Raw genomic sequence first — 13,466 nt, forward strand, 5'->3', positions numbered from 1 at the left:
TCCTGACCAACTCTGCCGGAGCCATGCGATATGGGGCCATCGACACCGGGCCTATCCCTGGTACTAGATCTTTAGAGAACTCCACTTCTCTACTGGGAGGCAATCCTGAAACCTCCTCCGGGAATACATCCCCAAAATCCTGCACAACCGGTATCACTGACGTCGCCTCTCCTCTCTCCACCTCTAGATGTGTGAAGATCATGTAACACTGCGCGCCGTCATGTAGTTCCTTCATAACACCCTGAGAAGACACCAACTCAGGATCTTCTGTGTCAGGAAAAAGCAGCTTCTTCTCTCGACAATCTATCAGAATGCAATTGGTCGAGAGCCAATCCATCCCTAAGATCACCTCCAACTTTTGTAGGGGCAGACAAATTAGATTTACCTTGTACATGCGTCCCTCTACCTCTACTGGAAGCCTAGCACACAAGGACGACGTCCTGACCAAACCCGACGCCGGGGTAGATACTGCAAGTTCACACTAGAGCTCGCGCACCGGCAGACCCAAACGCTCCACACAAGCAAATGACACAAATGAGTGTGTCTCTCCAGAATCAAACAGTACACACAAAGATTCACCCGCTATCATGCATCGACCCATAACAAGATTACCTGAGCCTGTCGCCTCTGCTCCGGTCATGGCATATACCCTGCCCGTCGCCTGAGGCCTGTTGCCTCTATCTCTCCGCTGGTGCTGGTGAGGAGTCTGAACTGGAGGGCGCGCTACTGCCCTAGCAAGGATGGGACAATCCTTCCCAAAGTGGCCTTCCTTGCCACAGTTGTTGTACCTACGGTAACCCTCCATGCGTGGACAAGCACTCCTCAGGTGAGCGCCTCCACAAATGTAGCACTGAACTTGGCCCTACTGTGGGGAAAAGTTCCTAGACCCCTGAGGTTGATGGTGGGGTCTATCATACGGTCTCCTCTGCTCCTCATGTTTGGGCTTGGACCCAGATGGTCCACCGATCCTCTGAGGTGGCTGTGGCTGCTGTAGGCGCTGGCCTTCCACCTCACGTTTCATCTTCTCCATCACCTTAGCTTTCTCCACCAGAGCGGCAAAATCCTTGATGGACAAAGGAGCCACCATCAAGCGGATATCACCGCGGAGACCGTTCTCGAACTTCTTGCATCGCCACTCCTCATCGAGTGGCAGGGTGTAGAAACGGCTGAGGTGTTTGAACCTCTCAGCATAGTTTGTTACCGTCTTCCCTCCCTGGGTCAACTGGAGGAACTCCACCTCCTTGGCATACCGGATGCTGTCTGGGAAGTACTCTGAGAGGAATCTCTCTCTGAAAGTCTCCCACGTCACTGGCTCATCCCTCTCCTCTAGGATGGACTTGGTGTTGCTCCACCAATGCTCCGCCTCCCCCGTGAGCATATACACTGAAAACACCAACCTGTTCTCCGCAGGGCACATCTTGGCGTCATAGATGCGCTCCAGGTCTTTCAACCATTGGTCTGCGGTGTCAGGACTGGTCTTCCCATCAAACTTCGCCGGGTGGTGCTTCAGAAAGTCCTCCAAGCTCCACTCCCTGACTGCAGGTCGTGGTTCAGGACCAAACACAGGGCAGCCGCCCTGTTCTCCTCCAACTGGCGGAGGGCCTCCATGTTCTGCCGATGAGCATCCTCGGTAGCTACTCTCGCAGCCTCCATCTACTGAATCACTGCCTGCTACTGCTCTAGCGACGCTGCCTGTCGCTGCATGGATGCCTCATGTTGCTGCATCATCGCAGCACTCTGTTGTGCCATCGCTGCTACCATCGCCTCTATTGCTCTGGCGATGTTAGGTACGTCTCCCTGGGATGATTGCGGAGTCCTACGAGGAGGTGCCATAGTCCACTGGCCCACAGAAAATCACTTGGTTAGGCTCGATAAAGACAAGAATTTAACTAAGAATACTCAGAAGACATAGAGAAAGCTAAACGGACATCCAAGTCCACAGACCTAAGGAATGACCGCCCTGATACCATAAATGTAACGTCCCATTTAATTATTAGACAAAATTAAAGGAAACGTCACGCAAACGATAGTGCAGTAGCATAGTCTTGGGGTCCTTAACCCAACCCCTACAACCTGCGCACACCACGATGCCAACGGAAACCAGATACAAGTTTAACAAAGAGTGTAGCGAAGAAATGCATAAAGCGATACATGGGCCATAGCCCTAAAGCAAACATGAAGAAAATAACTCCAGCCCAGATGGCTAAGCAGCGGAATCACCATTCCCTTGTTGACCATGAGAACCTCGCCCATCTGCTCCCATCAATCAAATTGATGATCATTGCAAGAAAAACTAGCCACATACAATACAACCATACAACAAAATGGGTAAGCTAGAGCCAATAACATATTCATCATACAGTCAAATATATTTTCATCATCCCATATCCATATAACAACCAAGCATGTTATGAATCTTCATTCAGTACACTACGACTCGACTCGACTCATCCGGATATGTATAACTTGGTCGGATTCAGCGGACGCTTGCACTTGTGGTGTACACCTCTGCTCACCCCCGAGCTATGTGTTACAAGTGTTACGATGAATCAAATTTCTCTCACCATAAGGTTAGCCCTTAATGAATTTCAGGCCTCCTGCTACTCTCACCACAGGAGTCAGTCCGCTCTAAGTGAGACTAACTGGCTCCTTAGAGTGTCAGGATGCAGTCCTTACCTTGAATCCTTACCTGGTTATACAGATAGGGCACCACCATGGGCACCCACTAACAAGGGCCATGGAATTACGTCCCGACCATTGAAGCGCAACCCCGGAGGTCCCACCTAGAGACCCCAAGGAATTACATGTTGACACGGACCAACATTCATAAAGCAGCAGTAAGAGAACATCAAAATCATATTTACAATTCCATACCAATCCCTGAGATTAATTCCTCATACGCATCACATTTTGAATCCATACATCTGATCATCACCACCCCATGAGTCTACGGCCTTATCTCATATCAATATTATGTTCCTTTAGTTCCAAAACACTCATTCATCTCACATGCCAAGTTCCCACAACACCCATCATTCATCATTTATGAATCATGTCACGCATACATAGCAATCCTTTAGGAATATATCCATACATATATACATGTATCTCATCACGACAGTCATACCCATACAATTCCAATCACAAGAGTGTAAACACACAACCAAACACAAAACAATCTCGCCCAATCCCTCGCTCAGGCTGAAGGGTCTTGCTCAGGTGAGACATTCTCGCTCAGGCGAGTTCCCTTCGCCTAGGCGATGGCTCGAAAAGGGCACCAGAAGAGACCCCTCGCGCTTGGGCGAGATGCTCGCTCGCTCAAAAAAAAGGAGCGGGTCGCCTGGGTGACCATTCGCGTAAACTGGTCTAGGTGAGCCCCTGTTTGTCTCATCTAGGCGAGACTGGCTCGCCTGAGCGAGGTTAACAGGTCTCGCCACTGTTTCACCTGCAGTAGCCATGTTTTCTAACAATACAACTCATGCAAGATACTCTCACGCATCAAAACGAAAGATTAAACCATAAAATCAACAACCAACTCATACACAGTTCAAAAGAATGACTCAAAACTAGAAACCCTAACTTCACGTACCTGGAGAAAGGGTTAACGGAAGCCTTGGCGGGGCGATAACGAGCACTATTGCCCTGGGAGCGGCTTAAGGGATGAAGTAGGAAACAGCTTCGAGCTAGCTTGAAGATGGCAGAAACCTAACCCTAGTAGAGTTCTTTGTGAAAAGGGGGAAAAGAGATGACGGCGGAATCTGTGAGAATGAGAAAGTGGAAGTGTTAGGCAAATTAGGGTTCAGTTTTATCATTTGGGCCAATCCTATGCCCAATTACAAGGGCAGCCTTTTACTTTAGGGCAGAATTTCATAAACATGATTTTCATGGGCCTTACATGATAGATTAAAACTTATATTTAAATCATCAAAAAACAAGATTACCAAATTGTACTTTATTTTAAAAATAATTAAAAATTACCATTATATAAGTTTGATTTATCGTAGAAAAAAATATGAACATGCATAAATGAAATTAACATATTTTAATAATAAAATATTTAAAAAGGTTGGCGGCGGCGGCTGTGTGGAGGGTGGAAGGAGAGGAGAAAATTAGGGTTAGGGTTTTGGGAGATGAAGATGATGACGTGGCAGAATCTGATTGGTTAATTTGGTGAGGGTAGGATTATGACACGTGGCTTGTTCTGGTTGGCTAATTTTAAGAGGTGGGGATTGCCACATGGCATAATCTGGTTGAGTGGAGTTTAAGTGGTAGGAGGGGTGCAACTTAGTGAAAATTGGGGGTGCAGAACAGGTTTTTGTGGTCCACTTTAAAAGGGGTGTGCAAATAAAATCTGGGGGTGCATTTAGTTCCTGATTTATTCTTTTTCAGAATTTCTTGATTTTGGACTTATTTTGTAACTTTGAATATTTCAAAATCACATTATTAATTGACCAAAAATAAATTCCAGCTGCATTAACAAACGTTAAAATATCTAATAATATTTTATGCAACTAAAATCAATTTTTACGCCACTTTTACCAAACTTACTCAATAAATCCAATAATCACAAATCCTAATTAAATCAATCTTTAAGCACACAAAATTCAATTAAATCCCCAAATTTAAATATTAAATAAGGGCAAAAATTTGAACTCATCAATTATTTTTGTAAAAATAATTTAAAAAGTCATCTTTTTACATCATTTACATAATTGAGCTAAAAAATAAATTGCGGACATAATTGTAATCTTGATATCACCCTCAAACCATGACATAACAAAGATGATTTAAAAATAGAAGAATTTCCCTCTTCCTTCCCCTCTCTCTCCCTCAAGATTGATAGGATGGAGAGAGAGAATGATATCAAGTGGATTACAATGTGAAGTTTGTGTTGTTTACTTTAAGTGGATTAAAGCTGAAAGTGGGTAGATTAAGAGTAAAATTTGTTAATATTTTTGAGTGATTTGATGGATGTGATAGATTAAAAATTATTTTTAAATCAATGAAAAACAAGATTACCAAATTTTACTATATTTTAAAAATAATTAAAAATCATTATATAAATTTGATATATCGTAGAAAAAAATATGAACATGCATAAATGAAATTAACATATTTTAATAATAAAATATTTAAAAGATAATGTAATAGAAAATTTTATAATTAAAAATTACTTTTTAAACTTTATTTTATAACAATTTTCAAATTTCCGTGATTAATTATTTTTGTAAAAATAATTTGAAAAGTCATATTTTTACATCATTTTCATAATTAAGCTGAAAAATAAATTGTGGACATAATTGTAATATTGATATCATCCTCAAACCAAGACATAATAGACATGTTTTAAAATAGAAGAATTTTCCTCTTCCTTCCCCTCTTTCTCCCTCAAGGTTGATTGGATGGAGAGGGAGAGGATGACATCAATTGGATTACAGTATGAAGTTTGTGTTGTTCACTTTAAGTGGATTAAAGGTGAAACTGGGTGGATTAAGAGTAAAGTTTGTTCAAGTTTGTGAGTGATTTGATGGATGTGATAGATTAAAAATTATATTTAAATCATAAACAAACAAGATTACCAAATTGTACTTTATTTTAAAAATAATTAAAAATTATCATTATATAAGTTTGAGTTGTTGTAAAAAAAATATGAAAAATGTATCAATGAAAGTAACATATTTTAATACAAAAAATATTTAAAATTATAATTTAGTAAAAAAATTTATAATTAAAAATTCCTTTTTAAACATTATTTTATAACTATTTTCAAATTTTCGTTATTAATTATTTTTGTAAAAATAATTTGAAAAGCCATATTTTTACATCATTTTCATAATTAAGCTGAAAATAAATTGCTGACGTAATTGTAATCTTGATATCACCTCCAAACCATGACATAACAGAGATGATTTAAAAATAGAAGAATTTCCCTCTTCCTTCCCCTTTCTCTTCCACAAGATTCATCGGATGGAGAGGGAGAGAATGACATCAAGTGGATTACAGTGTGAAGTTTCTGTTGTTCATTTTAAATGGATTAAAGGTGAAAGTGGGTAGATTAAGAGTAAAATTTGTTAATATTTGTGAGTGATTAGATGGATGTGATAAATTAAAAATTATTTTTAAATCAAAAAAAAAAAACAAGATTACCAAATTTTACTTTATTTTAAAAATAATTAAAAATCATTATATAAGTTTGATTTATCGTAGAAAAAAATATAAAAATGCATAAATGAAATTAACATATTTTAATAATAAAGTATTAAAAAGATAATGTAATAGAAAATTTTATAATTAAAAATTACTTTTTAAACCTTATTTTATAACAATTTTCAAATTTTCTTGATTAATTATTTTTGTAAAAATAATTTCAAAAGTCATATTTTTACATCATTTTCATAATTAAGCTGAAAAATAAATTCTGGACATAATTGTAATTTTGATAGCACCCTCAAACCAAGACATAACAGGCATGATTTAAAAATAGAAGAATTTTCCTCTTCCTTCCCCTCTCTCTCCCTCAAGGTTGATTAGATGAAGAGGGAGAGGATGACATCAAGTGGATTACAGTGTAAAATTTGTGATGTTCACTATAAGTGGATTAAAGGTGAAACTGGGTGGATTAAGATTAAAGTTTGTTCAAGTTTGTGAGTGATTTGATGGATGTGATAGATTAAAAATTATATTTAAATCATAAAAAAACAAGATTACCAAATTGTACTTTATTTTAAAAATAATTAAAAATCATCATTATATAAGTTTGATTTATTGTAAAAAAAAATATGAAAAATGTATAAATGAAAGTAACATATTTTAATAAAGAAATATTTAAAAGATAATGTAACTAAAAATTTTATAATTAACAATTACTTTTTAAACCTTATTTTATAAATATTTTTGAATTTTTCTTATTAATTATTTTTGTCAAAATAATATAAAAAGTCATACTTTTACATCTTTTTCATAATTAAGCTGAAAAATAAATTGCGGACATAATTGTAATCTTGATATCACCCTCAAACCAAAACATAACAGACATGTTTTAAAATAGAAGAATTTCCACTTCCTTCCCCTCTCTCTCCCTCATGGTTGATTAGATGGAGAGGGAGAGGATGACATCAAGTGGATTACTGTGTGAAGTTTGAGTTGTTCACTTTAAGTGAATTAAAGTTGAAACTGGGTGGATTAAGAGTAAAGTTTGTTCAAGTTTGTGAGTGATTTGATGGATGTGATAGATTAAAAATTATATTTAAATCATAAAAAAACAAGATTACCAAATTGTACTTTATTTTAAAAATAATTAAAAATTATCATTATATAAGTTTGATTTATTGTAAAAAATACTATGAAAAATGTATAAATGAAAGTAACATATTTTAATAAAGAAATATTTAAAAGATATATAATGTAACAAAAAATTTTATAATTAAAAATTACGTTTGAAACCTTATTTTGTAACAATTTTCAAATTTTCCTTATTTTTACATCGTTTTCATAATTATGCTAAAAAATAAATTGCAGACATTATTGTAATCTTGATATCACCCCCGAACCATTGCATAACAGACATGATTGAAAAATAGAGTTGTTATAGTTTAGTAGTATTAATTTGATCGCGTCAACGACAGCGTTATCAGTGGCACTTGGTGATTGGAGCACTTGGATGAAGTGGAAGAAAGAGGAAAGCAAAAAGCATAAAGCAAAAGCAAAAGTAGACATGTACCTTGTCTCCTTTTGCCTTTGTGGTTTATGCCTTAGAAGGTCACTTGGTCTCCTTCCTCTTTTGGCCTAGAATCCTCATGGGAATGGCTCCACCAATCATCTCCCTTCACTTGGTCAAGACTCACTCTCACATTAGGTTTAGGGTTTGCTAGTTAATCCTTTTTCATGTTTTTGTATTTGCTAAAGGACCCTTATGAACTCCTATTTAAAGGGTGCTCCTTGTCTTGTAAAAGGATTGATCATTTTGTTATAAACTTTGTGCATTCAACCACCAATTTTCCTGAGCTCTCCTTCCTAGAAGTGAACTCACCTTTGCCTTATCTTGCTTGCAAGTGGCGGCACCATCACTCATCTCTAGGGCTTGGTTGGCTTAGATCCCCCCCTATGAGTGGCGTGCTTCTTCCATTCTTCATCTTCTATGCTTTCCATTTTTATTGTTTCTTCTTTCATTTTGCTCTTTAGTGTTGTTATTGCTGTGTGTGTTTAAGCTTGAATCCAACTCTTTTCTTCCTTTCATGAGCTTGAGAAATGAACCTTCACATCTAGATAGCATGCTATCTTAATGTCCAGTGGGAATTTTCAAAAAGCTTTCTTAAACAACTTCACCATATTCATAACTCTAAAAGGAAACAAGATAATCCTTCATCATTTGGTATCTAGAGCTTTGGTTGTCCTTGAATATGGTGTTTTCATGTTCTAACCTTGTCTTGTGTAGCTATCTTTGAATGGTCCACATAAAAATAGTGCTGGTAGCAACGTGTGCGTTTTTGAAAAAAATACTGCAGCTAGCTCAGTGGTCCAAAAGTAACGTTCTTTATATCAAAAGAAATCTATGTGAGTCTAGTTTCCAACAAAAAAAGAATTAACGCATTTGGAGTTCTGTGGAGAGAGTTATGATCAAATGAGTGAGCAAAGGTCAGAGCTGCCGAGAATACGAAAAACAACGTTTTCAGGTTATGTTGTGGCAATTTTGGCTTCGGTTTTGTGACTCTTTTGCTCCTAAATGTGGTTGGATAACATGTCTTTGGATGCTTGAGTCTCTTGTCATATGCTTCTTTGAGTTTTCTTGTTCTTGCTTCTAAGTATTTGAGCTATTGCATGAGATCTATGCCTTTTGTTGTTTATGCTCCTTGAAATTGATTTTGACCTAATTTTTTTGGGAACTAAGTGTTCAAGACACCCTAAAATATCCTTCTCATCATCTTAAGTACCTAGTTTTGAAAAGAAAAATTATTTTGATGACCAAAAACAGTTTGGCCGAGAGCTAATGTGTTGCTTGGTGAATCCATTTGGCCATTTTTACTAGCTGTTATGCTACCAAATTTTATACTTGGATTTTGGGTGATATTGGCAAATTAGTTCCATGCTTGAACTTGGTTATGATCTTTCTTGGTGTATGCATAATTTGAGGTATAATCTTGGCTTGTTCAAATGCTTTCCATAGAGTCTTTGAAAGTGCTTTTCATTGCTTTAGTCTTGTTCAAGTTTTGTCTTTAAAAACAAGTTTCCTTAGAAGTTAAACTTTCTTGTTTTTTGAGCTTCGCTTGCTTGTCTTTAGGTAATCTTTGTTTTGTCTAAGTAATTTTCTTTTCCTTGTCTTCCTAGAGTGTTGTGGTCGAGCCACTTGTTTGAGCTTTGAAAAGGTTTTCATCTCTTTAAAGGTATTTTCACTTGTTTGGAAGGTTTTTGAGTACTAACCTTGCTTGTGTGCTTTGGGAGTGTGATAAAAAACACTTAGGTGCTTGAGAAGACCACACTTGGTCTCGGGTTTGGAATTTTTTTCTTAGCTAACCTCTTCCTTGTCTCGGTTTTTTATGAGTATTTGGTGTAGGAACATGAATATGGATCCAATCTTGGAGGTAGAAGAAGAGGAGGAGTCGGTCTCACCTTATTCCCCTCCCATGGTGACTCCTATGGCCCAAGAAAGTGAACAAATGACCCTTGCCAACATCTTACGTGAGATGGAAGTGAGTAGGAGAGAAACTTTTGCCCAATTGAGGGCGATTAGGAGGCAAAGTGAGATCTTCCACAAGAGCACATCCAAAGACTTGAGCTTAGGGAAGATGAGAGGAGAAGGAGGAGGTCCTCTTCCGAGGACTCTAGCCATGGTGGAAGAAGAAGAAGGCACGGCTATGATGGTGGTGGAAGGCGCAATCAACTCCCACAAAGACAACCTCCACCAATCAAGATTCCAAAGTTCAAAGGGGAGAATGACCCAAACCTCTACATAGAGTGGGAGCAAAAAGTGGACCAAATCTTCAACATTCATTTAGTTGGTGATCAAGAACAAGTAGATTTAGTAGTTTTAGAATTTGAAGATTATGCCATGACATGGTGGCATCAATTGTGTATGGACAATATTAACCAAGAGCCACCCGCGGCCTCTTGGATGGACATTAAGACTTTGATGCGCGCTAGATTTGTTCCTTCCTACTATAGGAGGGAGACTCTTTTGAAGCTCCAAAGGCTTCAACAAGGGTCTATGTGTGTGAATGAATATTTTAAAATGATGGAGTCCATGCTTCTCAAAGTAGGACTCAAATTTGAAAGTGAAGAAGAAAAGGTAGCTAGATTTGTGAGTGGTCTTAGAAGAGAAGTTCAAGATGTAGTTGAGTTGTATGAGTATTTCACTCTTGACAAAATTTTACACTTGGCCTTAAAAATTGAAAGTCAATTGAAAAAGAAACAAGAGGCCAAGAGGAATACTTCATACAATGAATACTACTCTAGAACTTGGAAAGGAAAAGAAAGAAAGGATGAGAAACCACCTTCCAAAGACCACCCACCTAGGACTAATTCGTCTAGAACCTCCCATGAAAGTGCAAACTCTTCTCAAAGTTCAAGAACTAGTTCCATCAAATGTTTTAAGTGTTTGGGCTATGGTCACATTGCTTCAAATTGCCCAACAAAGAAGAACATGATCTTGAACCCTAAAGGAGAGGTTGAAAGTGAACATTCTTCTCCCCCCTCCCCTAAAGGTTCTTCCTCCCACACTTCTTCCCAATCTTCAAGTGAGGATGAAATCAAACCTAATGAAGGAGGTTTGTTGGTGGTTAGGCGCATGCTAGGCCAAGTGCCTAAAGAATTTGAAAACCAAAGAGAAAATATTTTTCACTCAAGGTGCCAAATCGACAACAAAACTTGCTCCCTCATAATTGATAGTGGAAATTGTGTTAATGTGGCTAGCACAAGGGTTGTGGACAAGCTTGGCTTGAAAACCATCCCTCATGCCAAGCCCTATAAGCTTTCTTGGCTTAGTGAGGAAGGTGATATTAAAGTGGACAAAAAAGTCCTTATTAACTTTTTCATTGGAAACTACAAAGATGAGGTATTATGTGACTTAGTGCCCATGGAAGCAACCCACATTTTATTAGGAAGGACATGGCAATTTGATAGGAAAGCTTTTCATGATGGCCATGCCAACAAATTTACATTTAGCTTCCAAGGCAAAAAGATCACATTACTACCTCTTTCACCAAGAGAAGTCAATGAGGACCAATTGCAAATGATAAAGAAAAGAAAAGAAGAGAAGGCACAAAAGAAGGCGCAAGGGCATGGCAATGAGTCCAAGAAGAGCATGATCACCCTCAAAGGGGTGAAGAAGGTAATGCTTGCCCAAAAACCCATCTTCCTAGCTTATCCTAGTGAATCTTCCCCCTCCTTCCAAAACCCTCACTTTAGATGTCCCTTAGACTTGTCATTAGTCTTAGATGAGTTCAAAGATGTTTTTCAAGAACCTCCAAAGGGTCTCCCACCCCTAAGAGGTATAGAACACCAAATTGATTTCATACAAGGCTCATCTTTGCCTAATAGGCCAGCCTATAGGACTAGTCCCGAGGAGGCTAAGGAAATTCAAAAACAAGTGAATGAGTTGTTAGAAAAGGGGTGGGTGCAACATAACATGAGTCCTTGTGCAATGCCCGTGATTCTTGTCCCCAAAAGGGATGGAACATGGAGAATGTGCATAGATTGTAGGGCTATCAACAACATAACCATCAAGTATAGGCATCCTATTCCTAGATTAGATGATTTGATTGATGAGTTACATGGTGCAACCATATTTTCCAAAATAGACTTGAAGAGTGGGTACAATCAAATTAGAATCAAAGAAGGTGATGAATGGAAAACCTCTTTCAAGACTAAGTTTGGATTATATGAGTGGTTAGTCATGCCTTTTGGCTTGACAAATGCACCTAGTACATTCATGAGACTCATGCACCATGTTCTTAGAGAGTTCTTAGGGAAGTTTGTTGTGGTGTACTTTGATGACATTATCATTTATAGTATGTCTCAAGATGACCACTTGTATCATTCAAGGAGTGTGTTAGAAACCTTAAGGAAGGCATCCTTGTATGCTAACATGGAGAAATGTGTGTTTGGGATGGATCATGTGATCTTCCTAGGTTTCAAAATAAATCAACATGGGGTCTATGTGGACCAAGAAAAAGTGATGGCCATCAAGGATTGGCCTCCCCCAAAGAATGTAAGTGAGCTTAGGTCTTTCCATGGGTTAGCTAGTTTCTATAGGAGGTTTGTGCCAAACTTTAGCACCATAGCCGCCCCTCTCAATGAATTGGTCAAGAAAGGTGTGGCCTATAAGTGGGGTAAAGATCAAGAAAAGGCTTTTGAAACTTTAAAACAAAAATTGATCAATGCACCACTCTTAGCCCTCCCTAACTTCTCCAAAACTTTTGAAATTGAGTGTGATGCATCCAATGTAGGCATTGGGGCCGTGCTTCTCCAAGAAGGGCACCCCATAGCTTATTTTAGTGAGAAACTCAAGGGGAGTCACATCAACTACTCCACCTATGACAAAGAGCTTTATGCCCTTGTAAGAACTTTGCAAACTTGGCAACACTATCTTCTTTCAAAGGAGTTTGTGATACATAGTGACCATGAGTCACTCAAATTTTTGAAAAGCCAAGGCAAGTTAAACAAGAGACATGCTAGGTGGGTAAAGTTCTTAGAACAACTCCCATATGTGATCAAACATAAGCAAGGAAAGGCTAACATTGTGGCGGATGCACTTTCAAGAAGGCATTCCCTCCTTTCCATTCTTGAAACTAAATTTCTTAGTTTTGATCATATTAAGGAATTGTATCCAAAGGATGTTGATTTCTCCCCCATTCTTAGTGAGTGCCACCAAGGGGCTTACAAAGACTTTTACCTTCTCAATCAATATCTTTTCAAAGGTAAGAGACTTTGCATTCCCCAAGGTTCCTTAAGAGCCTCACTCATTAGAGAGGCACATGAGGGAGGATTAATGAGGCATTTTGGGCCAAACAAGACTTTGGAAGTCTTGAAAGAACACTTCTATTGGCCTCACATGAGGAAGCATGTAGATAGGCATTGCAAAGGTTGCATAGCATGCATGAAAGCCAAGTCTAGAGTCCAACCCCATGGTCTTTACACCCCCTTGCCTATCCCTTCCAAGCCTTGGGTTGACATTTCTATGGATTTTGTCTTAGGCCTCCCAAGGACCAAAAAAGGTAGGGATTCCATTTTTGTAGTGGTGGATAGGTTCTCTAAGATGGCCCATTTCATTCCTTGCCATAAGATTGATGATGCAACTTATATTGCAAATCTTTTCTTCAAAGAAGTGGTAAGACTACATGGCCTACCTAGGTCCATTGTAAGTGATAGGGACTCCAAGTTCCTAAGCCATTTTTGGAGAACCTTGTGGGGTAAAGTTCGCACCAAGCTTCTTTTCTCCACCACTTGTCATCCCCAAAGTGATTGCCAAACCG

General features: G+C 38.5%; 1 protein-coding gene across 1 annotated transcript; it reads right to left on the bottom strand.

Annotated features, from left to right (window-relative positions):
• Positions 1 to 862: 862 nt before the first annotated feature.
• On the bottom strand, positions 863 to 1,833 carry LOC114172666. Its single transcript, XM_028056997.1, has 3 exons — positions 1,737 to 1,833; positions 1,202 to 1,536; positions 863 to 1,135 (listed from the first exon to the last, which is right to left on the bottom strand). Exons 1-3 carry the CDS (start codon positions 1,831 to 1,833, stop codon positions 863 to 865), a joined length of 705 nt encoding a protein of 234 aa, XP_027912798.1.
• Positions 1,834 to 13,466: the final 11,633 nt, after the last annotated feature.

The sequence above is a fragment of the Vigna unguiculata genome, unplaced genomic scaffold, assembly GCF_004118075.2.
Source record: "Vigna unguiculata cultivar IT97K-499-35 unplaced genomic scaffold, ASM411807v1 contig_669, whole genome shotgun sequence".
Taxonomy (NCBI): domain Eukaryota; kingdom Viridiplantae; phylum Streptophyta; class Magnoliopsida; order Fabales; family Fabaceae; genus Vigna; species Vigna unguiculata.

What these genes read in the sequence shown, in the direction of transcription:
- LOC114172666 (XM_028056997.1), bottom strand. Translation starts at nt 1,833, where the DNA reads ATGGCACCTCCTCGTAGGACTCCGCAATCATCCCAGGGAGACGTACCT. An exon ending in AGCAGCGATGGCACAACAGA is followed by an intron (nt 1,537 to 1,736) that starts GTGCTGCGATGA and finishes CACGACCTGCAG; the next exon opens with TCAGGGAGTGGAGCTTGGAG. An exon ending in TGACCCAGGGAGGGAAGACG is followed by an intron (nt 1,136 to 1,201) that starts GTAACAAACTAT and finishes CTCGATGAGGAG; the next exon opens with TGGCGATGCAAGAAGTTCGA.